The 27259-nt window shown below is 44.5% G+C and overlaps 1 protein-coding gene across 8 annotated transcripts; it reads right to left on the minus strand.

Annotated features, from left to right (window-relative positions):
* Window positions 1-1933: 1933 nt before the first annotated feature.
* On the minus strand, window positions 1934-26817 carry LOC124032058 (golgin subfamily A member 6-like protein 22). 8 transcript variants are annotated; one of them, XM_046344099.1, is made up of 26 exons: window positions 26718-26817; window positions 26005-26225; window positions 25841-25899; window positions 25481-25651; window positions 24861-24993; window positions 23979-24073; window positions 23562-23694; window positions 22811-22930; window positions 21855-21980; window positions 21529-21633; window positions 21107-21295; window positions 20549-20784; window positions 18164-18428; window positions 17882-17952; window positions 17588-17775; window positions 17230-17272; window positions 16764-16866; window positions 15896-15969; window positions 15683-15767; window positions 15435-15531; window positions 15260-15342; window positions 13987-14088; window positions 10940-11047; window positions 6963-7136; window positions 4203-4263; window positions 1934-2700 (listed from the first exon to the last, which is right to left on the minus strand). In XM_046344099.1, the coding sequence occupies exons 2-26, from the start codon at window positions 26197-26199 to the stop codon at window positions 2459-2461; spliced, it is 3258 nt and encodes a 1085-aa protein (XP_046200055.1). In that variant the 5' UTR covers window positions 26200-26225; window positions 26718-26817; the 3' UTR covers window positions 1934-2458. The 8 variants fall into 8 exon arrangements, with proteins under 8 accessions (XP_046200055.1, XP_046200102.1, XP_046200092.1 ...); XM_046344146.1 differs by having other exon boundaries at window positions 21209-21295; window positions 23979-24076; XM_046344136.1 differs by having other exon boundaries at window positions 15896-15960; window positions 16815-16866; window positions 23979-24076.
* Window positions 26818-27259: the final 442 nt, after the last annotated feature.

Below are 27259 nucleotides of genomic sequence, written 5' to 3' on the forward strand. Positions count from 1 at the left end.
AAAATGTGTTGGCAGAACTGAAAAAGCGTGTGTGAACAAGGAGGCCTATAAACCTGACTCAGTTACACCAGCTCTGTCAGGAGGAATGGGCCAAGACTCTCCCAACCTATTGTGGGAAGCATGTGGAAGGCTACCTGAAACGTTTGACCCAAGTTAAACAATTTAAAGGCAATGCTACCAAATACTAATTGAGCGCATGTAAACTTCTGACCCACTGGGAATGTGATGAAAGAAATAAAAGCTGAAATAAATCATTCTCTTGACTATTATTTTGACATTTCCCATTCTTAAAATAAAGTGGTGATCCTAACTGACCAAAGACAGAGAGAATTTTTACTAGGATTAAATGTCTGGAATTGTGAAAAACGGAGTTTAAATGTATTTGTATGATTTTTAAGTAATTCATTTGCATTTTATTGCATGACATAAGTATTTGATCACCTACCGACCAGTAAGAATTCCGGCTCTCACAGACCTGTTAGTTTTTCTTTAAGAAGCCCTCCTGTTCTCCACTCATTACCTGTATTAACTGCACCTGTTTGAACTCGTTGCCTGTATAAAAGACACCTGTCCACACGCTCAATCAAACAGACTCCAACCTCTCCACAATTCCCAAGACCAGAGACCTGTGTAAGGACATCAGGAATAAAATTGTAGACCTGCACAAGGCTGGGATGGGCTACAGGACAATAGGCAAGCAGCTTGGTAAGAAGGCAACAACTGTTGGCGCAATTATTAGAAAATGGAAGATGTTCAAGATGACGGTCAATCACCCTCGGTCTGGGGCTACATGCAAGATCTCACCTTGTGGGGCATCAATGATCATGAGGAAGGTGAGGGATCAGCCCAGAACTACACGGCAGGACCTGGTCAATGACCTGAAGAGAGCTGGGACCACAGTCTCAAAGAAAACCATTAGTAACACACTACGCCGTCATGGATTAAAATCCTGCAGCGCACGCAAGGTCCCTCTGCTCAAGCCAGCGCATGTCCAGGCTCGTCTGAAGTTTGCCAATGACCATCTGGATGATCCAGAGGAGGAATGGGAGAAGGTCATGTGGTCTGATGAGACAAAAATAGAGCTTTTTGGTCTGAACTCCACTCGCTGTGTTCAGAGGAAGAAGAAGGAGGAGTACAACCCCAAGAACACCATCCCAACCATGAAGCATGGAGGTGGAAACATCATTTTTGGGGATGCTTTTCTGCAAAGGGGACAGGACGACTGCACCATATTGAGGGGAGGATGGATGGGGCCATGTATCGCGATATCTTGGCCAACAACCTCCTTCCCTCAGTAAGAGCATTGAAGATGGGTCATGGCTGGGTCTTCCAGCATGACAATGACCCAAAACACACAGCCAGGGCAACTAAGGAGTGGCTCCGTAAGAAGCATCTCAAAGTCCTGGAGTGGCCTAGCCAGTCTCCAGACCTGAACCCAATAGAGGTTTGCAGTGTGTGCAAACCTGGTCAAGAACTACAGGAAACATATGATCTCTGTAATTGCAAACAAAGGTTTCTGTACCAAATATTAAGTTCTGCTTTTCTGATGTATCAAATACTAATGTCATGCAATACAATGCAAATTAATTACTTAAATCATCCAATGTGATTTTCTGGATTTTTGTATTAGATTCCGTCTCTCACAGTTGAAGTGTACCTATGATTAAAATGACAGACCTCTACATGCTTTGTAAGTAGGAAACACTGCCGATTTTGCAGGTTATCAAATACTTGTTCTCCCCACTGTATAAGGCCTCATATCATGCGAGTGGATTACACTGCATACAATACATTTTTGTAGCTTTGTGAGTTGTACATTATCTGAAATAAAAAGTGTTGTTCAACTCAAGACTAATGAGATCTTACATTTGTCCTTAATCAGGGAGTTGGATGACAGATCGTTCTCATTCTAAATCAATTTCAAACAATCATGTGAGTTAACGCAGTCATTTTTTAATTACAACAAAACGGGAAAGTCACAAACCTCCAGAATTGTATGTGTTGTATGTGGTAACATTGTAGTTTTAATGTATTAACCACATTAACATTACTACTATTACACAGCCCTATATGTGGATCATTAGCTTATATAGCGTATTATAGAAAATCATCCTCTGTCATCTCACGATTATCAATGGAACACATTTCACTTCCTGTTTCATTGTTAATCATCAACAAAAGCACCACATTTATAACCACTAATCAGTAGATTGACGTTAACACTGGTTTGTACAATCTTTTTAGGATTTGTATCATTGCATGACTATAGTAAGACTTCACACGCAGACTGAGGACTCCATTAGCTTCAATGTTTGCAGATCTGTAGGGGTGGAAGCAATATAGTGGAAGCTCTACAACAATACTGCTTCTATGTATATAGATGCTTCAGATCTGACAACCTTGAAGTAGTTAAGGGCCAAGGAGAAGGGGTAGGGAGCAAATTAGGACCAGGTATGCATCAGCCACAGCCTCCATCTTCCTCTTCCTCCCCCTCCAATTCAGGGCTGCCGATCTGCACCTGCCTAGCCAGGAACACTCCATCTTCCCAGCGGGGTGGTGGTGATGATGATGATGATGATGATCCACTCTGCATGTCTCTCTCCAATAGAAGAGGCTCCTCGCTCTCTGACGTGCTCTTCTCTGAAGAGTTAGACGCTGTGGCGCCCAACCCTTGGATCTGTGGCGTAAACCTTAGCTTGGCTGGGTCAGGAAAACAGGGAAATCAAACCAAACTAAAAGTGTTAAGTAATTTAAAAAAATCCCAAGTTCTAAAGACCCAAATGGATTTTTTTTAGATGTAATGGGCATTGATCACTTGAAAACCATTTCGGCCTAAAGCCTTCATAAGGGGTTTTACTGTGGCCTAGCTTGGTAAGGTCAGGTCAACATAACAGCACACATGGAATCAGATTAATTCAACATCATTTAAATATTTTTTTTTCAGTTTAGTAGATGACGGACTGTTGATGTAATGATGTCAAACACGATCATTTCCGAAGCCATTTCAAATCAGAAAAAGCGGCAGAGATCCAGAACAGAGGCTTTACCCATAAACCACTCTGAGGGGAGGGTCACGTCAAGTGATGTCATAATGCTTCTTTCAACCTGGAAGCATTCCATCGGAAAAATAAGTGATGTAAATGTTTTTCCTGAGTAGTCTCAAAATGTGGTTCTGGGTGCTGATATTGTTTAATTAATTGTGTTGCCCTCTCTGGGTTCTGAGTTCTCTTCACCCGAACACTTTAACATGTCTGGAATAACAAACCAACTCAGATCTAGAAGGAAGCCTGAGCAGTTTTTGATTTGCATTATGTCAGTTTGATTATCAAATGCTAAGCTGACAATTATACTGTACTAGTCCAGTTTTGGGTACCGGTATGCCCCTGTTCTGGAGGACATAAGCACATGGATTTTAAGCACACACATTAATCCTAAGCATTGGATATTCAGTCAGCAGATCCAATGGTTAAGGTCAAGCAGAGTGATCGAAATTGGTTAAGGCAAGGTTAATGTTAAGGTATGGTTAAGGTTAGGCATAGCCAGGGTCAGAAAACTACCATCTGAAACCATTCCAAATCTGCCAGCTGTATCTACAGCGCCAGTCAAACGTTTGGACACACCTACTCATTACAGGGTTTTTCTTAATTTTTAAAAACTATTTTCTACATTGTAGAATAATAGTGAAGACATCGAAACGATGAAATAAGACATCTTGTAGTAACCAAAGAAAGTGTTAAACAAATCAAAAATGCATTCCAGGTGACTACCTCATGAAGCTGGTTGAGAGAATGCCAAGAGTGTGCAAAGCTGTCATCAAAGCAAAGGGTGACTAGGTTGAAGAATCTCAAATTTAAAATATATTTGGATTTGTTTTACACTTTTTTTTGGTTACTACACGATTCCATATGTGTTATTTCATAGTTTTGATATCTTCACTTTTATTCTACAATGTAGAAAATAGTTCAACAAAAAATAAAGAAAAACCCTGGAATGAGTCAGTGTGTCTACTGGATGTCATAAGGTGAATGCACCAATTTGTAAGTCGCTCTGGATAAGAGCGTTTGCTAAATGACTTAAATGTAATGTAATGTTAAATGACTGGTACTGTACACTGCCACTACCCACTGAGATCTAAGACTTCCACACACAGATCAGAAGCCTAGATAGATGTCTAATGGGACTGATTCATTCACATCTTTCACCTTTCTGGAGGTTTTCATTTCTCTCTTTCAGATTGCTGATTTCCACACTCGTCGCTGACATCTGGTATGGAGGGAAATGGTTGATTTTTAAGTTGAACTGAAGGTTGAATCTACAGATCTACTCCTTTCATTTGACCAGACTTTCTACACTCAGAAAAAAAGGTTTCAAAATGGTTCTCCCAAATAGGAGAACCCTATTTGATTCCGTGTAGAACCATTTTCGGAATCAAAAGGGGTTCTTCAAAGGGTTCTCCTATGGGTACAGCCGAATAACCTTTTTAAAATTCTAGATAGCACTTCCTAAGAGTGTATGGCAAAGGAACGACGCTTAGTTACATTTTTCAAATGTGGGATTTTTTTTTGGGGGGGGTCTGACGAGAAATGTGTCCCAATTTGAGGCATGTTTTGTAAGGCTACAAACATTACTCTGTAGCGCCACCCTTTGGAAGCAAGTCAACTTCTTGTCCAGGCCTCTTCTACTCTGAGGAGGGAGTTAGTTAGTCTGTCAGATGTGGTCGGAGTCCCAAATGACACCCTATTCCCTATATGGTGCACCTATGGGGCTCTGGTCAAAAGTAGTGCACTATAGAGGGAAAAGGGGGCCATTGTGGAAGCACATGTGGTCGGTATCTGTGCCTCTGGCCAGGTCAGCCAGTCTCCTCAGCCACAAATGGGATTATTCCTCCCAGTATAACAAGTAACGTCAGATTATTATTGTGATGCATTTCACAGAGGAGTGATTATGGAGTCTCTCTCTCTCTCAGCCCTCTACCTCTCTGTCTTCCCTCCACCTCTCTCTCTCTCTCTCTCTCTCTGTCTTCCCTCCACCTCTCTCTCAGCCCTCTCTCTCCCTCCAGCCCTCTCTCTCTCTCTCTCTGTCTTCCCTCCAGCCCTCTCTCTCTCAGACCTCTCTCTCAGACTCTCTCTCTCTCTCTCTCAGCTCTCTCTCTCTCTCTCTCTCTCTCTCTCTCTCCTCTCTCTCTCTCTCTGCCCTCCACCTCTCTCTCTCTCTCTCCCTCCACCCCTCTCTCTGCCCTCCACCCCTCTCTCTCTCTCTGCCCTCCATCTCTCTCTCTCTCTCTGCCCTCCACCTCTCTCTCTCTCTGCCCCTCATTTATCTCTCCTCCACCTTTCTCTCTCTCTCTCTCTCTGCCCTCCACCTCTCTCTCATCTCTCTCTCTCTGCCCTCCACCTCTCTCTCTCTACCCTCCATCTCTCTGCCCTCCACCTCTCTCAATTCAATTCAAGGGGCTTTATTGGCATGGGAAACATGTGTTAACATTGCCAAAGCAAGTGAGGTAGATAATAAACAAAAGTGAAATAAACAATAACAATTAACAGTAAACATTACACATACAGAAGTTTCAAAACAATAAAGACATTACAAATGTCATATTATGTATATATACAGTGTTGCAACAATGTACAAATGGTTAAGGGTACACAAGGGAAAATAAATAAGCATAAATATGGGTTGTATTTACAATGGTGTTTGTTCTTCACTGGTTGCTCTTTTCTTGTGGCAACAGGTCACAAATCTTGCTGCTGTGATGCACCCTATGGAATTTCACCCAGTAAATATGGGAGTTTATCATAATTGGGTTTGTTTTTGAATTCTTTGTGGATCTGTGTAATCTGAGGGAAATATGTCTCTCTAATATGGTCATACATTTGGCAGGAGGTTAGGAAGTGCAGCTCAGTGTGCAGCTCAGTTTCCACCTCATTTTGTGGGCAGTGAGCACATAGCCTGTCTTCTCTTGAGAGCCATGTTTGCCTCCGACGGCCTTTCTCAATGGCAACGGCCTTTCTTTCTCTCTCTCTCTCTGCCCTTCTCTCTCTCTCCCTCCATCTCTCTCTGCCCTCCACCTATCTTTCTTCCCATCTCTCTCTCTCTCTCCTCACACCCTCCCTCTCTTCCCTCATTCTCCCCTCCCCTACACCTTCTGACTCCCCTCCATCTTCTATCTCTCCCATCCCTCCCCTCCCCTCCTCTTTTTCCCTCCCTCCCCCTCCCATCCTCTTTTTCCCTCCTCCCCCTTCTTTTTCCCTCCTCCCCCTCCCCTCCTCTTCCCCCCCCCCTCCCTCCTCCCCTCCTCTTTTTCCCTCCTCCCCCCTCCTCTTTTTCCCTCCTCCCCCCCTCCCCTCCTCTTTTTCCCTCCTCCCCCCCCTCCCCTCCTCTTTTTCCCTCCTCCCCCTCCCCTCCCCTTTTCCCTCCTCCCCCTCCCCTCCTCCTTTTCCCTCCTCCCCCCTCCCCTGCATTTCTGTTTGAATAAAGACAGAAGCCAGGGTTAAATAAGTGTTTGTGTGTGTGTGTGTGTGTGTGTGTGTGTGTGTGTGTGTGTGTGTGTGTGTGTGTGTGTGTGTGTGCGTGCGTGCGTGCGTGCGTGCGTGCGTGCGTGCGTGCGTGCGTGCGTGCGTGCGTGCGTGCGTGCGTGCGTGCGTGCGTGCGTGCGTGCGTGCGTGCGTGCGTGCGTGCGTGCGTGCGTGCGTGTGTGCGTTTATGCGTTGAGAAGAAAACTGCTGGATAAGTTGCAAGCCAGGGACACGGCAGGATGTCATTTCAGTGTGTGAGCGGCTACATGCAATATCATGCTGCCATTTTAATGATATTCGTTTCTGCATGTTGAGTCCAGATGCTAATTTATCACTCAGTTAGTATAGTAAACACATGGCATTATTAAGGCTTTATAGGGTCATTCATTAAGTGTTCATAAACACTACATAAATGCCGTCATACTACATGTTTGAAGGATTTCTTACCGCGGTGTGGAGTTCCTCCCTAAGGCGAGTCACCTCCTCCTCCACCTCCCTCTCTGGGTCGTCCTCCTCTTCTTGCTCCTCAGACACAGGCCCCAGTCCTGCAAACTGCTGCTGCTGCTCCCTCATCAGCTCCTTCTCTCTCTTCCTCTGGCTGTGTAGTGTGTCAAGGGAGTTCTGATTGAGAGAAAGAGGAGTAGATTGAAGCAAGGCACTCGTATACCTTCTAGATACACCTGCTACATACACCTGCTACATATACCTGCTACATATACCTGCTACATATACCTGCTACATATACCTGCTACATATACCTGCTACATATACCTGCTACATATCCCTGCTAGATATACCTGCTACATATACTTGTTACATATACCTGATACCTGCTACATATACAAACTACATATACTTGCTACATATACCTGATAATATTACATATACCTGCTAGATATACCTACTACATACAGTTGAAGTTGGAAGTTTACATACACCTTAGCCAAATACATTTAAACTCAATTTTTCACAATTCCTGACATTTTATCCAAGTAAAAAGGCCATGTCTTAGGTCAGTTAAGATCACCACTTTATTTTAAGAATGTGAAATGTCAGAATAATAGTAGAGAATTATTTATTTAAGCTTGTATTTCTTTCATCACATTCCCAGTGGGTCAGATGTTTACATACTAATTGAGTGTATTTGGTAGAAACCCTTTAAATGATTTAACTTGGGTCAAACGTTTTAGGTATCCTTCCACAAGCTTCCCAAAATAAGTTGGGTGAATTTTGGCCCATTCCTCCTGACAGAGCTGGTGTAACTGAGTCAGGTTTGTAGGCCTCCTTGCTCGCACACGCTATTTCAGTTCTGCTCACAAATATTCTATAAGATTGAGGTCAGGGCTTTGTGATGGCCACTCCAATACCTTGTGAAATTTCTCAGAACAAGAATAGACTGACGAGTTTCTGAAGAAAATGATTTGTTTCTGGCCATTTTGATCCTGTAATCGAACCCACTAATGCTGATACTCCAGATATTCAACTAGTCTAAAGAGGTTGGCTTGGTATGGTTCACAATCAGAGGCAGCTGTCTATCGTTGTCTCTGATTGGGGATCATATTTAGGCAGCCATTTCCCCACCTGTTTGTTGTGGGATCTTGTTTATGTATAGTTGTCTGGGAGCACTACATTAGCTTCACGTTTAGTTTTTGCACTTTATTTGTTCATTTGTTTTCTGTGTGTTTCAATTCTAATAAAAGATGATGGAACCAAACCACTCTGCACTTTGGTCCGAGTCTTACAACAACGATCGTGACAGCGCCTCTGTACGCCGATGTAGATATTCCATTAAAAATAATCTGTTTCCTGCTGCAATAGTCATTTACAAAATGAATAATGTCTACACTGTATTTCTGATCAATTTTATGTTATTTTAATGGACACCAGGATTAACTAAGTTTGTTGGTGGCTTGGGCCAAGAAACATGAGGAATGGACATTAGCCTGTGGAAATATGTCCTTTGGTCTGGAGTCCAAATTGGAGATTTTTGTTTTCAACCGCTGTGTCTTTGTGGGACGTGGTGTGGGTGAACGGATGATCTCCGCATGTGTAGTTCCCACCATGAAGCATGGAGGAGGAGGTGTTATGATGTGGGGTTGCTTTTCTGGTGACACTGTCTGTGATTTATTTAGAATTCAAGGCACACTTAACCAGCATGGCTACCATAGCATTCTGCAGCGATATGCCATCCCATCTGGTTTGGGATTAGTGGGACTATAATTTGTTTTTCAACAGGACAATGACCCAATAAGCCTCCCGGGTGGCGCAGTGGTCTAAGTCACTGCATCACAGTGCCACCAGAGATTCTGGGTTCGAGCCCAGGCTCTGTCGCAGCCGGCCACGACCGGGAGGTCCATGGGGCGACGCACAATTGGCCCAGCGTCGTCCGGGTTAGGGAGGGTTTGGCCGGCATGGATATCCTTGTCTCCTCACGCACAAGCGACTCCTGTGGCGGGCCGGGCGCAGTGCACGCTGACCAGGTCGCCAGGTGTACTGTGTTACCTCCGACACATTGGTGCGGCTGGCTTCCTGGTTGGATGTGCGTTGTGTCAAGTAGCAGTGCGGCTTGGTTGGGTTGTGTTTCGGAGGACGCATGGCTCTCAATCTTCGCCTCTCACGAGTCCGTACGGGAGTTGCAGCGATGAGAAAAGACCTATTGGATACCGCGAAATTGGGGAGAAAAAAGGGGTAAAAAAGACAATGACAAACACACCTCTAGGCTGTGTAAGGGCTATTTTACCAAGAAGGAGAGTGATGGAGTGCTGCATCAGATGACCTGCCCTCCACAATCCCCCGACCTCAAACAAATTGAGATGGTTTGGGATGAGTCGGACCGCAGAGTGAAGCAGCCAACAAGTTTTCAGCATAGGAACAGTGGGTTAACTGCCTTGTTCAGGGGCAGAACGACAGATTTTTACCTTGTCAGCTCGGGGATTTGATTTTGAAACCTTTCGGTTACTAGTCCAACACTCTAACCACTAGTCTACCTGTGGGACCCCAGGTGGGATCTCCTTCAATACTGTTGGAAAACCATTCCAGGTGAAGTTGGTTGAGAGAATGCCAAGTGTGTGCAAAGAGTGGCTACGTTGAAGAATCTCAAATATAAAATGTATTTTGATTTGTTTTACACTTTTTTGGTTATTACATGATTCCATGTGTGTTATTTCATAGTGTTGATGTATTCACTATTATTCAACAATGTAGAAAATAGTAAAAATAAAGAAATAGGTATTCCAAAACGTTTGACCGGTAGTGTACAGTCGTGGCCAAAAGTTCTGAGAATGACACAAATATAAATTTCCACGAAGTGCTGCCTCAGTTTGTATGATGGCAATTTGTATATACTCCAGAATGTTATGAAGAGTGATCAGATGAATTGCAATTAATTGCAAAGTCCCTCTTTGCCATGCAAATGAACTGAATCCCCCCAAAAAATTCCACTGCATTTTAGCCCTGCCACAAAAGGACCAGCTGAAATCATGTCAGTGATTCTCTCGTTAACACAGGTGTGAGTGTTGACGAGGACAAGGCTGGAGATCACTCTGTCATGCTGATTGAGTTCGAATAACAGACTGGAAGCTTCAAAAGGAGGGTGGTGCTTGGAGTCATTGTTCTTCCTTTGTAGAGCATGGTTACCTGCAAGGAAACACGTGCCGTCATCATTGCTTTGCACAAAACAGGCTTCACAGGCAAGGAGAGTGCTGCCAGTAAGATTGCACCTAAATCAACCATTTATCGGCTCATCAAGAACTTCAAGGAGAGCGGTTCAATTGTTGTGAAGAAGGTTTCAGTGCGCCCAAGAAAGTCCAGCAAGCGCCAGGACCATCTCCTAAAGTTGATTCAGCTGCGGGATCGGGACACCACCAGTACAGAGCTTGCTCAGGAATGGCAGCAGGCAGGTGTGAGTGCATCTGCACGCACAGTGAGGCGAAGACTTTTGGAGGATGGCCTGGTGTCAAGAAGGGCAGCAAAGAAGCCACTTCTGTCCAGGAAAACATCAGGGACTAATATTCTGCAAAGGGTACAGGGATTGGCCTGCTGAGGACTGGGGTGAAGTCATTTTCTCTGATGAATCCCCTATCCGATTGTTTGGGGCATCCGGAAAGCTTGTCCGGAGAAGACAAGGTGAGCGCTACCATCAGTCCTGTGTCATGCCAACAGTAAAGCATCCTGAGACCATACATGTGTGGGGCTGCTTCTCAGCCAAGGGAGCGGGCTCACTCACAATGTTGCCTAAGAACACAGCCATGTATAAAGAATGGTACCAACACATCCTCCGAGAGCAACTTCTCCCAACCACCCAGGAACAGTTTGGTGACGAACAATGCCTTTTCCAGCATGATGGAGCACCTTGCCATAAGGCAAAAATTATAACTAAGTGGCTCGGGGAACAAAACATCAATATTTTGTACATCTAAGCTTACCTTGATGACCTTTGACTTCGGTGCCCAGTCTTGCAGAACTCCTCCTCCTCCTGCTGATCTACCATAGACCTGACCCAACTGCTCACGATCCTTAAACAGACTCTTCAGCTGGTCATCCAAATAATGATGTAATTATCAAATAATACACCAAAGAGAGGAGCTTCTATAAGTCTGTACCTGTTCTACCTGTCTACTGTACATGTTCTAACAGTCTACTGTACCTGTTCTACCTGTCTACTGTACCTGTTCTACCAGTCTACTGTACCTGTTCTAACAGTCTACTGTACCTGTTCTGTTCTAACAGTCTACTGTACCTGTTCTACCAGTCTACTGTACCTGTTCTACCTGTCTACTGTACCTGTTCTACCTGTCTACTGTACCTGTTCTACCAGTCTACTGTACCTGTTCTAACAGTCTACTGTACCTGTTCTAACAGTCTACTGTACCTGTTCTAACAGTCTACTGTACCTGTTCTAACAGTCTACTGTACCTGTTCTACCTGTCTACTGTACCTGTTCTACCTGTCTACTGTACCTGTTCTACCAGTCTACTGTACCTGTTCTACCAGTCTACTGTACCTGTTCTAACAGTCTACTGTACCTGTTCTGTTCTAACAGTCTACTGTACCTGTTCTACCAGTCTACTGTACCTGTTCTGTTCTAACAGTCTACTGTACCTGTTCTACCAGTCTACTGTACCTGTTCTGTTCTAACAGTCTACTGTACCTGTTCTGTTCTAACAGTCTACTGTACCTGTTCTACCAGTCTACTGTACCTGTTCTGTTCTAACAGTCTACTGTACCTGTTCTACCTGTCTACTGTACCTGTTCTGTTCTACCAGTCTACTGTACCTGTTCTGTTCTAACAGTCTACTGTACCTGTTCTACCTGTCTACTGTACCTGTTCTAACAGTCTACTGTACCTGTTCTACCTGTCTACTGTACCTGTTCTAACAGTATACTGTACCTGTTCTGTTCTAACAGTCTACTGTACCTGTTCTAACAGTCTACTGTACCTGTTCTGTTCTACCAGTCTACTGTACCTGTTCTGTTCTAACAGTCTACTGTACCTGTTCTGTTCTAACAGTCTAAGGTACCTGTTCTAACAGTCTACTGTACCTGTTCTAACAGTCTACTGTACCTGTTCTAACAGTCTACTGTACCTGGTCTGTTCTAACAGTCTAAGGTACCTGTTCTACCAGTCTACTGTACCTGTTCTAACAGTCTAAGGTACCTGTTCTACCAGTCTACTGTACCTGTTCTAACAGTCTACTGTACCTGTTCTAACAGTCTACTGTACCTGTTCTAACAGTCTACTGTACCTGGTCTGTTCTAACAGTCTACTGTACCTGTTCTAACAGTCTACTGTACCTGTTCTAACAGTCTACTGTACCTGTTCTACCAGTCTACTGTACCTGTTCTAACAGTCTACTGTACCTGTTCTAACAGTCTACTGAACCTGTTCTAACAGTCTACTGTACCTGTTCTAACAGTCTAAGGTACCTGTTCTAACAGTCTACTGTACCTGTTCTAACAGTCTACTGTACCTGTTCTACCAGTCTACTGTACCTGTTCTAACAGTCTACTGTACCTGTTCTGTTCTAACAGTCTACTGTACCTGTTATAACAGTCTAAGGTACCTGTTCTCACAGTCTACTGTACCTGTTCTACCAGTCTACTGTACCTGTTCTAACAGTCTACTGTACCTGTTCTAACAGTCTACTGTACCTGTTCTGTTCTAACAGTCTACTGTACCTGTACTTGTTCTAACAGTCTACTGTACCTGTTCTAACAGTCTACTGTACCTGTTCTGTTCTAACAGTCTACTGTACCTGTTCTACCAGTCTACTGTACCTGTTCTAACAGTCTACTGTACCTGTTCTAACAGTCTACTGTACCTGTTCTACCAGTCTACTGTACCTGTTCTGTTCTAACAGTCTACTGTACCTGTTCTACCAGTCTACTGTACCTGTTCTGTTCTAACAGTCTACTGTACCTGTTCTACCTGTCTACTGTACCTGTTCTGTTCTAACAGTCTACTGTACCTGTTCTAACAGTCTACTGTACCTGTTCTGTTCTAACAGTCTACTGTACCTGTTCTGTTCTAACAGTCTACTGTACCTGTTCTACCTGTCTACTGTACCTGTTCTGTTCTAACAGTCTACTGTACCTGTTCTGTTCTAACAGTCTACTGTACCTGTTCTACCAGTCTACTGTACCTGTTCTGTTCTAACAGTCTACTGTACCTGTTCTACCTGTCTACTGTACCTGTTCTGTTCTAACAGTCTACTGTACCTGTTCTAACAGTCTACTGTACCTGTTCTGTTCTAACAGTCTACTGTACCTGTTCTGTTCTAACAGTCTACTGTACCTGTTCTACCTGTCTACTGTACCTGTTCTGTTCTAACAGTCTACTGTACCTGTTCTGTTCTAACAGTCTACTGTACCTGTACTACCAGTCTACTGTACCTGTTCTAACAGTCTACTGTACCTGTTCTAACAGTCTACTGTACCTGTTCTAACAGTCTACTGTACCTGTTCTGTTCTAACAGTCTACTGTACCTGTTCTGTTCTAACAGTCTACTGTACCTGTTCTGTTCTAACAGTCTACTGTACCTGTTCTGTTCTAACAGTCTACTGTACCTGTTCTACCAGTCTACTGTACCTGTTCTGTTCTAACAGTCTACTGTACCTGTTCTACCTGTCTACTGTACCTGTTCTGTTCTAACAGTCTACTGTACCTGTTCTAACAGTCTACTGTACCTGTTCTGTTCTAACAGTCTACTGTACCTGTACTTGTTCTAACAGTCTACTGTACCTGTTCTAACAGTCTACTGTACCTGTTCTAACAGTCTACTGTACCTGTTCTAACAGTCTACTGTACCTGTTCTAACAGTCTACTGTACCTGTTCTGTTCTAACAGTCTACTGTACCTGTACTTGTTCTAACAGTCTACTGTACCTGTTCTAACAGTCTACTGTACCTGTTCTAACAGTCTACTGTACCTGTTCTAACAGTCTACTGTACCTGTTCTAACAGTCTACTGTACCTGTTCTGTTACCAGTCTTCTCTGTTTATCCTGGTTCACTATGTTATCCACACAAACCGTTCTCTCTTTCTTGCTGCCAGCAGCTGCTTCCTGTTCCGTAGCCTGTAGATACGGAAAGGCATGACTCATATTGTCTGGATAAACTGACTCTTTCCTCAGTAGCTTTAATGAGACATGGTAGTGTTTTACCCTTGCCTATTTGTTATTTGGTATGCTGCAAAACACAATCTGGGACTAAGCTAACGGTTTCTCGTACTAGAGTGTGGAACACTGTCTATATGTATAGTCTACCTGATGGAACACGGTCTGTAGGTAAAGTCTACCTGATGGAACACTGTCTGTGTATAGTCTACCTGATGGAACACGGTCTGTAGGTAAAGTCTACCTGATGGAACACTGTCTGTGTATAGTCTACCTGATGGAACACTGTCTATGTGTATAGTCTACCTGATGCAACACTGTCTATGTATAGTCTACCTGATGGAACACTGTCTATGTGTATAGTCTACCTAATGGAACACTGTCTGTGTATAGTCTACCTGATGGAACACTGTCTATATGATTAGTCTACCTGATGGAACACTGTCTATGAGTATAGTGTACCTGATGGAACACGGTCTGTAGGTAAAGTCTACCTGATGGAACACTGTCTGTGTATAGTCTACCTGATGGAACACTGTCTATGTGTATAGTCTACCTGATGGAACACTGTCTATATGTATAGTGTACCTGATGGAACACTGTCTATATGATTAGTCTACCTGATGGAACACTGTCTATGAGTATAGTCTACCTGATGGAACACTGTCTGTGTGTATAGTCTACCTGATGGAACACTGTCTATGTGTATAGTCTACCTGATGGAACACTGTCTATGTGTATAGTCTACCTGATGGAACACTGTCTATGTGTATAGTCTACCTGATGGAACACTGTCTATATGTATAGTGTACCTGATGGAACACTGTCTATATGATTAGTCTACCTGATGGAACACTGTCTATGAGTATAGTCTACCTGATGGAACACTGTCTGTGTGTATAGTCTACCTGATGGAACACTGTCTATGTGTATAGTCTACCTGATGGAACACTGTCTATGTGTATAGTGTACCTGATGGAACACTGTCTATGTGTATAGTCTACCTGATGGAACACTGTCTATGTGTATAGTCTACCTGATGGAACACTGTCTGTGTGTATAGTCTACCTGATGGAACACTGTCTGTGTGTATAGTCTACCTGGTGGAACACTGTGTATGTGTATAGTCTACCTGATGTAGCCGGCGTAGAGTCTGTAGCCTCTGAACTGCCTGGTCTCTCTCCTGTTGCAGCTGATTGGCTCTCGTCCTGCTCTCTGTGAGCAAGACAAAGTGTGTGAGAGAAGTTCAACGCTGAAGTGCAATGATTCCACTGTCTTCTCCTGCTGTTCCCATAGAAACCCCTTACCCTCTAGCTGAGCCCTCAGTGAGTCAGTGTGCTGAGCTTGTTCTTGGCCTCCATGACATAGACCTTCGCCACCGGCCTGCTCCTTTAGGTTAATCAACTGTGGCGATGAGAGAGAGTGGGGGGAGAAGAAAGAGTGATAGAAAAAGCAAAATAGAGAGAGAGAGAAAGTGGGAGGTATCTTTCATAATGAACAAAACGTCAAATATATACAGTAATTCCCTTGAAAAGTGATCAGAGGCCTTCAATACCTTCAACTCCAGTGTAGAAACCTTGATTTGCGCCTCTGTCCTCTCGGCATCTCCCAGTCTCTCCAGACTCCTCAGAGCATGTTCCCTGTAAACGGGACAATGACACGTCAGATTACATTCTCTCGTCGTGGGTCATCTTTGGATTAGCTGTGAGAGATTTAATTTAGCTGTTCATTTTCCAAATGTACATGTTACAGATAAGGCTCAACATACTTCTCCCTCAGGTGCTGTTCTCTCTCTGCCAATTCCAGCTCCAGCCTCTGAAGTTCACTATTTAGCTGTGACACCTCATGGCAGTCAGGATGTGCAGAAGAGGGAAACACATGAACAAAGTGTCTGATTGTTTAATTGATTGATTAACTGTCTACCCCACCTGTCCCCTGGCTGACTGTAGTTCATGTTGCTGCTCCTCCATTTTAGTGTCTCTGTCCCTCAACATGTCCCACACCTTTATGTAACGCTGCCCCTCACCTGGCCCCCATCCACCTCCTCCAGTAGCTCTGCCCTCACCTGGGCCCCATCCACCTCCTCCAGTAGCTCTGCCCTCACCTGGGCCCCATCCACCTCCTCCAGTAGCTCTGCCCTCACCTGGCCCCATCCACCTCCTCCAGTAGCTCTGCCCTCACCTGGCCCCCATCCACCTCCTAGAGGGAGACCATCTGTAGCTCTGCCCGCACCTGGCCCCATCCACCTCCTCCAGTAGCTCTGCCCTCACCTGGCCCCCCTCCACCTCCTAGAGGGAGACCATCTGTAGCTCTACCCTCACCTGGCCCCATCCACCTCCTCCATGGAGACCATCTGTAGCTCTACCCTCACCTGGCCCCATCCACCTCCTCCATGGAGACCATCTGCAGCTCTACCCTCACCTGGCCCCATCCACCTCCTCCATGGAGACCATCTGTAGCTCTACCCTCACCTGGCCCCATCCACCTCCTCCAGGGAGACCATCTGTAGCTCTACCCTCACCTGGCCCCATCCACCTCCTCCAGTAGCTCTGCCCTCACCTGGCCCCATCCACCTCCTCCAGTGGCTCTGCCCTCACTTGGGCCCCATCCACCTCCTCCAGTAGCTCTGCCCTCACCTGTGCCCCATCTACCTCCTCCATGGAGACCATCTGTCGCTCTGCCCTCACCTGGCCGAGCTCTTCCAGCGAGACCTGTTCACCCCGTGTCTGTGGTGGTATACTAGGAAAGACAAAATGAAAATGTTTCTGTGTCTCTGTTTCTATGTCCCCGTCTCTCTGTGTCTCTCTGTGTCTCCTTGTAATGTGTCTCTGTATCCGTGTGTCACTCTGTGTCTCTCTGTATCTCTCTGTGTCACTCTATGTCTCCATGTAATGTGTCTCTGTGTCTGTGTCTCTCTGTGTCTCTCTGCGTCTCTGTGGGTAAATCAAGATGCATTTAAGTGCATTCAGAATCTAGAGACATACGATATTTAGATTCTTCATAATTCATACATTACTATGCTTGTGCAAGTCGTCCTGGTTCTACGTTCGTAGAAAATACATCATTGTGATATATTTAATAGAAGAATGGGATCATACTCACTCTGTCTCTGTCCCTTTATCAAACGTTTCTACCGTTCCCTTACCTGCAGAGGACAACAGTGTCAACTCCTTGTCTTTTAAAGTGCACCACTGGCACCACAGACAGAGATCCTCACTCTATTCCAGGGGTTTGGTAACCCTGTTCCTGGAGTGCCATTGGTACTGCAGGATTTTGAGACAACTAGGCAGCACACTGAGAAACTTAGTTAATTGATCATTATCAGTGATTGTCTACATTTTTTCACACCTGCTCATCCAGGTCGGTTAAATCCAAAACATGACGCACCTGCGGCCCTCCAGGCGTTATTTATGAATAAATGAATTGCTGAACAAATTCATGAATAAATTAAACATTTTACCCAAGATATGAGGGTTGTCTTTAACTTTGAGTCTGTTGTGTAGAGCCTGAGTCCGGCTCCTCTCCAGCTCCAACTGTTGTTTACAAGCGTTCAGCTCTACCTTCAGCAGAGAACCGGCATCTTTAATGACTCTGCTCAGCTCTGCCTCTTTACTGGCCCAGTGTTGATGAAGAGTCTGAATCTCTTCCCTGAACGAAGAACACATTCATGTTATGGTTAATTATAGACATTTGAAATGTCTGGGATTCATAGATCGGTCGAATCGAAATGTCCGTCCGGATAGTCCACGCTCACTTGTCTCTCTGTCCCTGCGTCTGAAGTCTCTCAACCTCCACCTTCAGGCGTCCCACCACCTCCTCTTGAAGCTGAAAGCCACAAATCACACAACTACACGGATCTCAACAATACAGAACACTTAGGATCAATAAGCGATCACGTTGAAATAGTTTTTTTGTGTCTACAGCTAGGGTACGTAAAATAAGATGATTGCTTGCTCAATTGATTGACCGATTTGATTTAATTTACTGTTTTTATTTATTCTGCAGTCACGGTACATTAGAGACAATCTCATCTTACGGTATCTCCAGGGTTCTTCTCTCTGAGTTCCTCTAGTTCTGCCTGGGTGGATTGTAACGCCATAGCCACATCCTGCCACTTCTCGCTCCAGTGTGAGGCCACACCCCTCAGCTCCTCCATGTTCTGAGCCGACTCAGCCTCCAACCGCTGCAGCTCCTTCCCCTTCTGACACAGCCCCTCCTCCTTTTCCAGGAGCTCCGCCTCCAAGGTCAGGCAGCATTCGTGCAGCCTCTGGTTCTCTGACTCCAAGGCATCCTGGGATTCACTGGTGATGGGATGTGATGTTATTGACGTTAACGATGACAATCCTATCATTAATGCATGTCCATAGTTGTTGTGTTAAAGACATTACGAAACACAAATCAACCCCATAGCCTCTACCCACAATGCACTTGTGTAGATCTGAGAGGATTGGATAGGTGTAAATAGGTCTGTGGCAGTCATGAAATTGTGTCAGCCGGTCATTGTCATGCAAAAGTTAAAAAACGGGTCTCACGGTAATGGACCGTTAATTAGCATAAACACGTTTAACAACTCCAGGCCTCCACACAAACAAGCCTTGGGACCCTCTACATTAAAAAATGTATTTTTTAAAGTCTAATAAATCAATTTAATATTACACCATCACAATAAATCCATGATTTATTTTATTCAGGTCTAAAGAAACATTATGATATGAAGAAAATGTATTTCAGAAGAACAGAATATGAGTTGGTCTACTGTATGTTATCTGGCTATAGACTGTAGGCTTGTTCATTTATCAGACTAGATACTGTATGTTATCTGGCTATAGCCTGTAGACTTGTTCATTTATCAGACTAGATACTGTATGTTATCTGGCTATAGACTGTAGGCTGTAGACTTGTTCATTTATCAGACTAGATACTGTATGTTATCTAGCTATAGACTGTAGGCTTGTTCATTTATCAGACTAGATACTGTATGTTATCTGGCTATTATCTCACCTGTCAAGCGGAATATCACCTATGAAGAGGAATATCACCTATCAAGAGGAATATCACCTGTCAAGCAGCAAGAAGCTGCATGCTACTCAAACAGTGGTTGATGCTGGAGTGAAATAACCGGAGTAGTTTACACTGTATGTTTGAAAACCTGTGAGAAAACAGCCTCATTTAGCAAGTGGAGTGCAAACTGATTACTCCCCCCCCTGCTTGATAATGGGCCATTCTAAATCAAAACAAATTTTGCATAATAGTTCAGACAATATTAAATTGAACAGTCTAAATGGGTGAAAATATGATCACTTGATGAGAGAACTACTATTCACAACTAAAGTTTCCAAAGAACTCTAGAAATCTAGCCTCTAGGGCCTGTTTCAGATGATCACTTGATGAGAGAACTAGAAGGACCTGATGGAGGAACAATAGAGACCTGAGTACCAGGCCATTAGTGACCTGATGGAGGGACAATAGAGCCCTGAGTACCAGGCCATTAGGACCTGATGGAGTCACTATAGAGACCTGAGTACCAGGCCATTAGTGACCTGATGGAGGGACAATAGAGACCTGAGTACCAGGCCATTAGGACCTGATGGAGTCACTATAGAGAACTGAGTACCAGACCATTAGGACCTGATGGAGGAACTATAGAGAACTGAGTACCAGGCCATTAGTGACCTGATGGAGGAACTATAGAGAACTGAGTACCAGGCCATTAGTGACCTGATGGAGGGACAATAGAGCCCTGAGTACCAGGCCATTAGGACCTGATGGAGGAACAATAGAGACCTGATTACCAGGCCATTAGGACCTGATGGAGGAACAATAGAGCCCTGAGTACCAGGCCATTAGGACCTGATGGAGGGACAATAGAGACCTGAGTACCAGGCCATTAGTGACCTGATGGAGTCACTATAGAGACCTGAGTACCAGACCATTAGGACCTGATGGAGGAACTATAGAGAACTGAGTACCAGGCCATTAGGACCTGATGGAGGGACAATAGAGCCCTGAGTACCAGGCCATTAGTGACCTGATGGAGGGACAATAGAGCCCTGAGTACCAGGCCATTAGTGACCTGATGGAGGGACAATAGAGCCCTGAGTACCAGACCATTAGTGACCTGATGGTCATTAGTAAATTGGGTACTACCAACGCATGTACAAAGCGAACAAGAGGAGATTACTGCGACTCAACGGTCACATGGAATTTTACTGCGGTCATGACTCATGACTCATGACTGCCAGTGTGGCGGAAATACAGTCAGGATCTTGACCTAGGGGTCGGCGTCACAGTTTGGGGTTGATTTGAGCTTAAGGCTATGATACATTTACATTTACATTTAAGTCATTTAGCAGACGCTCTTATCCAGAGCGACCAAGTGATGATCTCCAAATTTACATCTGCAGTCTGTTATTCCTCTCACCTGAGCTGACAACAACTCTCCCTCAACTCTGTCACTTCCTCCTCCTGTCTTCCATCCCGTCCAATAGCACTCGTCAACTCCTGCTTCTCTCCGATCAGCTGCGAGCGCTCCGTCTCCAGAGCTGCGATCAGATTGACGTGGATGACTCTCTCCGCCCCCAGCTCATGCAGCTGAGCCAATGAGGACTCCAGCCTCTGTCTGACCATCTCCAGCTCTGATGTCATCTTTTCATTCATCTGTCCGATATCAAAGAGATAGATGTGGTTAAACATTCAGACGGGATACGGAACACTTAAGCAAGGAAGAAAATTCAGTCACAGAGTACAAAACCATTCAGCTCAACAAGTGGAACCAACAGGTACAGCACTGGGACCAGAAATAGGGTTTTAATAGAAAGTTTCACCTCTTAGAGTCCATTGTTCTGGTAAATATATACGGAACGTTTCAGAAATGTTTTAATAGAAACGTTTCACATTTTTAAAATTTTTATTCCCAGAATTTTTTAAACCTGCTACGTCACAGTCCATAACCAAACCAAAGTTCATTCAAACTTCACACCTCTGTCACAGTCAGAAGTTCCTGTTTCATCTGCATAGTCTCCTGCCCCTGTCTGTTGGTGTGAGCCTTGGCCTCAGCCAGCTGGTTGCTGAGCTCACACACCTGGTCTGTGTAGCCTTCCCTGCCTCTCTGGGCCCTCTCCAACTGCAGCTCCAGATCCTGAGCATGCTGGTGCAGGTCTGCCTTCTCCTGTACAGAATACATGACAGAACATACGCAGGTGTTCATCGAGACAAAGCATCTATGCACAAATACTTTTGGATCTTTGCATCGTTATACTTGAGATGCATGCCCTTATCTCGATGATCACGATCACGCTTTGGATGTTAATGGAAGATTTGCAGGATAACTCATCATACATGGATGTGAAGTTAGGAACGGGGCCACAGTGTTTAGCTAGTAGACAGAGGATGGATAGAGACCTGCAGTAAGCGGTCCTTGTCAGACATGGCCCCGGTCAGCTTGATCTTCAGGTCCTCCACACTGTCCTCCAGCCGCAACACCTTGGAGGTCAGAAGGTCCCTTTCCTGCTCGACAGAGAGGGTGGTTAGGACCAGTCGGTGAAGTGAAAGAGGACTTTGGGTTGGTTTCCCAAACACTGATTAACCTCAGTCCTCAGGATTAAAAAGAACGTCCATTGACTATGTTTTTTCTAGTCCAGGACTAGAGTTCATGCTGTATGTCCCTTTGAGTGATGAACAAAGGTTTCCTGAAATGAAATGGAATTGATCCCAACCCTGCCACTCACCAGAGTGGCCTGCCCCAGCTTACTGCATGCCTCACTCAGCTGGTCCTGCAGCTCACTGTGGGTCTGCAAGGCCCGACCCAATCTCTGGTTCACTTCCTCTGTCTGGTTCAACACCGTCCTCTGAGCCTGGATGAAACAGAGCGGGACGTAGGGAGAGAACGGTCGGTGAAAAGTGCTTCAGCGTGTGTTTTGTAGCCTTGGAGACACAGAGGGGGAGGTAGGGAGAGAACAGGGCTGGAGACACAGAGTGGGAGGTAGGGAGATAATGAGGCTGGAGACACAGAGTGGGAGGTAGGGAGAGAATGAGGTCCTGTGTAGCTCAGTTGGTAGAGCATGGCGCTTGTAACGCCAGGGTAGTGGGTTCGATCCCCGGGACCACCCATACGTAGAATGTATGCACACATGACTGTAAGTCGCTTTGGATAAAAGCGTCTGCTAAATGGCATATATTATTATTATTATTATTATATTATAGAATGAGGCTGGAGACAGAGTGGGAAAGATACTAAATTGAATAGGAATAGAAGAGTCTTTATAAACTGTGGAGTACCACAAGGAAGTGTTCTCTGACCCCTTTTTCTCCTGATGTACATCAATGATTTAAAAGCTGCCTGTTCATTAGAGCGTTGGGGACAGTAACCGAAAGGTTGCTGGATCGAATCGACCAAGCTGACAAGGTAAAAATATGTCGTTCTACCCCCTGACCAAGGCAGTTATCCCACTGTTCCCCGGTAGGTCGTCATTGTAAATGAGAATTTGTTCATAACTGACTTGTCTAGTTAAAGAAAGGTTGCATTTAAAATAAAATAAAATGTTAACAATGAACACAGGAGTTGGCAAAACTACACAGACAGACTAGGGCCTTTAATCCTTGGTCAAAGGTTGTGGACACGACAGGGAACATGGTGTCATTTGGGACAGAAACTACATTAGACGAGGCTTGTTGTTGGACTAACCTCTTTAGAGGTGTGTAGTTGCTGAAGGTCTCTCTCTGTCTCCAGGGCCTCTGCTCTCTCCTCGGCCTCTCTGAGGGCCTCTCTCAGTCTGGACAGCTCTCTCTCTGCTCTGTGCTTTTCCTGCATGGACACATGGACACACAGACACACAGATACATAGACACACGGGACACACGGGACACACAGACACAAGGACACAAGGACACAAGGACACACAGACACAAGGACACAAGGACACACAGATACATAGACACACGGGACACACGAACACACAGACACACAGACACACAGACACACGGACACACAGATACATAGACACACGGGACACACGGGACACACAGACACAAGGACACAAGGACACAAGGACACACAGACACAAGGACACAAGGACACACAGATACATAGACACACGGGACACACGAACACACAGACACACAGACACACGGACACACAGACACACAGATACATAGACACACAGACACAAGGACACACGGACACAAGGACACACAGATACACGGACACAAGGACACAAGGACACACGGACACACAGACACATCCATGTGGATGTAGTGCTGCTTAAAGTTGAAACATAAGTGGGGTTTTACTCTAAACAAGATTATCCACAAGTCACCTGGTCCCAGATCTGTTTGTGCTGCATCAACTCTTATGGTCGTTATGACAACAATCAGAGGATTTGCACAAACAGATCTGGGACCAAAGAGTTTTGTCCAATGAGGTTTAAACAGAGTACCTCTCTGAACACGTCTTGTTGTGTAACAGGTGAGGTCCTGCTGAGTGGGTTGTTGTTAGTTCTTGGGTCCGCAGGTTTGATAACACTCAGGTTTGACCTCATCTTCAACATGTCCATCTCCAGTCGAAGAACCCTTCAGATGTACATATAAATGGAATTTACTGACGTCTCTTTTGGGAGGTCTTTATATCAGGTTTGAAAACTGAGGTGAATACCAGGGTTGGGGTAAATTTAATTTCAATTCAGTCCATTCAGGAAGTTAAGTTATATATATTTTTCTGAAATGACTGAATTGAAATGGAAATGGCCCCTGCATGGTGAATAGCTGTCCTGTTCATCTACACTGGGATTTGGGAATGGCATGAACTCATTCAATGCCATGAATGCCATTCTTAGCGGCTTAGTCATTGTACTCACTTGTCTTGCAGTTCTCCGCGACGTCGACTTTCCTCAAACCGGCTCAACTCAGCTGCCTCCTTCTCCTGCTCAAGAGCACTCACTGCATCTGCCAGCTGCTGTGGGACAAACGGGTTGAGGGGTGAGCCTGAACCCCAAACACCAGACAAAACCTGGCCTGAACCTCAAAGACCAGACAAAACCTGGCCTGAACCCCAAAGACCAGACAAAGCCTCGTTTACACCCCAAAGACCAGACAATGCCCGGTTTACACCCCAAAGACCAGACAAAACCTGGTTTACACCCCAAAGACCAGACAATGCCTGGTTTACACCCCAAATACCAGATAAAACCTGGCCTAGACTGCAAAGACCAGACAAAGCCTGACCTGAACCCCAAAGACCAGCCAAAGCCTGACCTGAACCCCAAAGACCAGACAAAGTCTAGCCTGAACCCCAAAGACCACACAAGGCCTGGCCTGAACCCCAAATACCAGACAAGGCCTAGCCTGAACCCCAAAGACCACACAAGGCCTGGCCTGAACCCCAAAGACCAGACAAGGCCTAGCCTGAACCCCAAAGACCACACAAGGCCTGGCCTGAACCCCAAAGACCACACAAGGCCTGGTCTAGACTCCAAAAAACAAGTGCAGGTACAATGGTGTTGAAAAACTTCAAAGAAGGAAGAACCCTTGAGAGGGGACTCTGGCTGTCCTGGGTAGAAGTTAAAAGTACATTATGACCATTAAAGACCAGTTCAGAGTGTACACAGAGATAGTAGACTTTCTGAATCATTAAAGCCAGATAGTTTCTAAGTTCAGAGTGTACACAGAGATCGTAGACCTTCTGATTCAATAAACCGCAGAATATCTCTTTTTAAAGTCCAGAGATCTTTCTCACTTACCTTGTGTTTCATCTCCAGCAGCTGTGCAGTACTACTGCTATGCTGCGGCTGTGTGTCTCTGTTCTTCAGCAGGTCTGTCTGGCTGTCCAGACGTCCATGGGCCTCCCGCAGCCTCTGCACCAGCTCTGCTCGCCTGCAGATACAATGCTTTATTACAGGTTTATAAGTGTATACGAGACTTTATAATACCTTATTATAAGGCTTTGTAACATTCTATGTCACCCTAAGTAGTACCTTACCTTACCTTATAATAAGATAACATAAATACCTTATATTTATCCATGATATTTGTAATGCCTTGTTATAAGGCTTATAATAAAGCAGTTTATGTCTATCTAATAAGGCATTATAAAGGGTTATAATATATTATGTCTCTCTAATTACATTATAATAAGGCATTATAAAGGGTTATAATATATTATGTCTCTCTAATTACATTATAATAAGGCATTATAAAGGGTTATAATATATTATGTCTCTCTAATTACATTATAATAAGGCATTATAAAGGGTTATAATATATTATGTCTCTCTAATTACATTATAATAAGGCATTATAAAGGGTTATAATATATTATGTCTCTAAGTACCTTGCTATAAGGCATTATAAAGGCTCATACCTAAAGCCACTCTCTTCCAGGGCTGCTCTCAGCTCAACCCCTGGGGAGACAGGGGAGAGGGACCGGGGTGCGCCCTCGGGGGCCAGGCGAGACATCGACTGCCATCTTCTTTTACCCAGCCCTGGGTCACTCTGTCTGCTGAAGCCACTGTCTCTGCCATTAGTGGAGGTGCTAGGACACATGAAACAGATGTCATCAATTTCAAATCATACAAGCGGCTTGAGTAAACGTACCTTTTTAAAGGTGAAAGGCAGTGCTCAAACCAACCTAGAGTCTAGGTGCAGCCTTGAATAGAAGTACATTTAAAAAAAAAACTAACATTATGTCTTAAAAGTTACAAAAAAAAGCTTAATATCTCACCCGGTGCTCATTTTGGAGAGGAACCCTCCAGTCCTACATGCCATACTCCATGCTAAGGACTAACAGAACAAAACATCACTCAAAAATCGCCTCACCATGATCTAAATCATTCATTCATAACACAAATCACAAGCCACCTACATAAATCACAAATCGTTCCTCACCTGAGATTTAAAGTGAGACCTGCTGTCCCACATGTCCAGATCGGTGAGGACGAGTGGACTAGAGTCTCTGAGAGGGATGAGGGAATGACTGAAGGGTATAACACCCAGTCCTCCTAACTCATCACCCCAGTCGTCGCTGCCTTCCACGTGTGAGAGGCCGCGGTTCTCACCCCCCCAGAGCTGGGCCAAGTCCATCCGGGCACACACTGTATCCACAGGTCCTGGTCAGAGGGTTGGAAAAAGGGGACAAGGATTGATCGAGTCTCATGTTAGTGGCAGTTCGTAGTCTGCTATTATTACCACAATTCATGGGGGAAAAAATGCGTTTGACTTTTCCAGTGTTTGTTTGTTCTGCTCTGAGTTCACACCCAATCTTTAACAATGCAGTGAGGTTAATTATAACACCATTGTGACTGGACTCCAAATGCCTTGTGTTTGTGTTGCAGTCAAATAGAATAAAAAATAAAAACATTTTTTACAAGGAAAACAAAATGTGGATGTATATTAAATGTTTTCTGTGTGAATTAACCTTCTGTACACTGAGTACATGTATTCTATCTATATACAGTTCACATGTGGCCTACTGTTAAGCACCCTAAGAAGTAACTCATATTTTAGAATGGTTAAATAAACGTTTTTAAAATATACTGCCCATAACCAAAAAAACAGAATCTTTAGTGAGTAAGTATACCATATGAAAAGCTGCCTCTTACCTTGCTATTCAAGCCCTCTCTTGTTCAATAGCTCTGTCCCTACTGTTGTCTTTCAGTTGCCCCTGATTGTGGGAGCCAGGGAGCTGTTGAGAGTGCAGCCTTTGGCAGACGGTAGTCATGGTTACCTACATACAGAGGGACTCGTGGGTGAGCTGAAGGCCAATCCTGGGCTTGGCTACGTTGTCTCCTTGTGACATCACTGCTTCAGGCAGCCTGTCTACTGTTTGTTGACATGAGATGACAGGAGTTCCACTCTGTGGAGCCTATCAAGACTGCTGCTTGACATTTAAAAATAAAAATACAGTACATTTACTAATTGATTCACCCACACATTGCAACCGAGCATCGTGAAATAAATATTTGTGTTTCATGTTTATGGTAAAGTAATCATTGTCAAAACATTACAGTAAGATTGATGTATTCGGGTATATAGCATTTGTCTCGATCTTTAACGTCATTGGAATAAGTAGGCCTATTGTATAGATGTGAATAAAGACGATGGTATGCACACGATTTAATAAGGGAAGTTATGTTTGTGTGTT

This window comes from Oncorhynchus gorbuscha, linkage group LG01 (assembly GCF_021184085.1).
Source record: "Oncorhynchus gorbuscha isolate QuinsamMale2020 ecotype Even-year linkage group LG01, OgorEven_v1.0, whole genome shotgun sequence".
Lineage (NCBI taxonomy): Eukaryota > Metazoa > Chordata > Actinopteri > Salmoniformes > Salmonidae > Oncorhynchus > Oncorhynchus gorbuscha.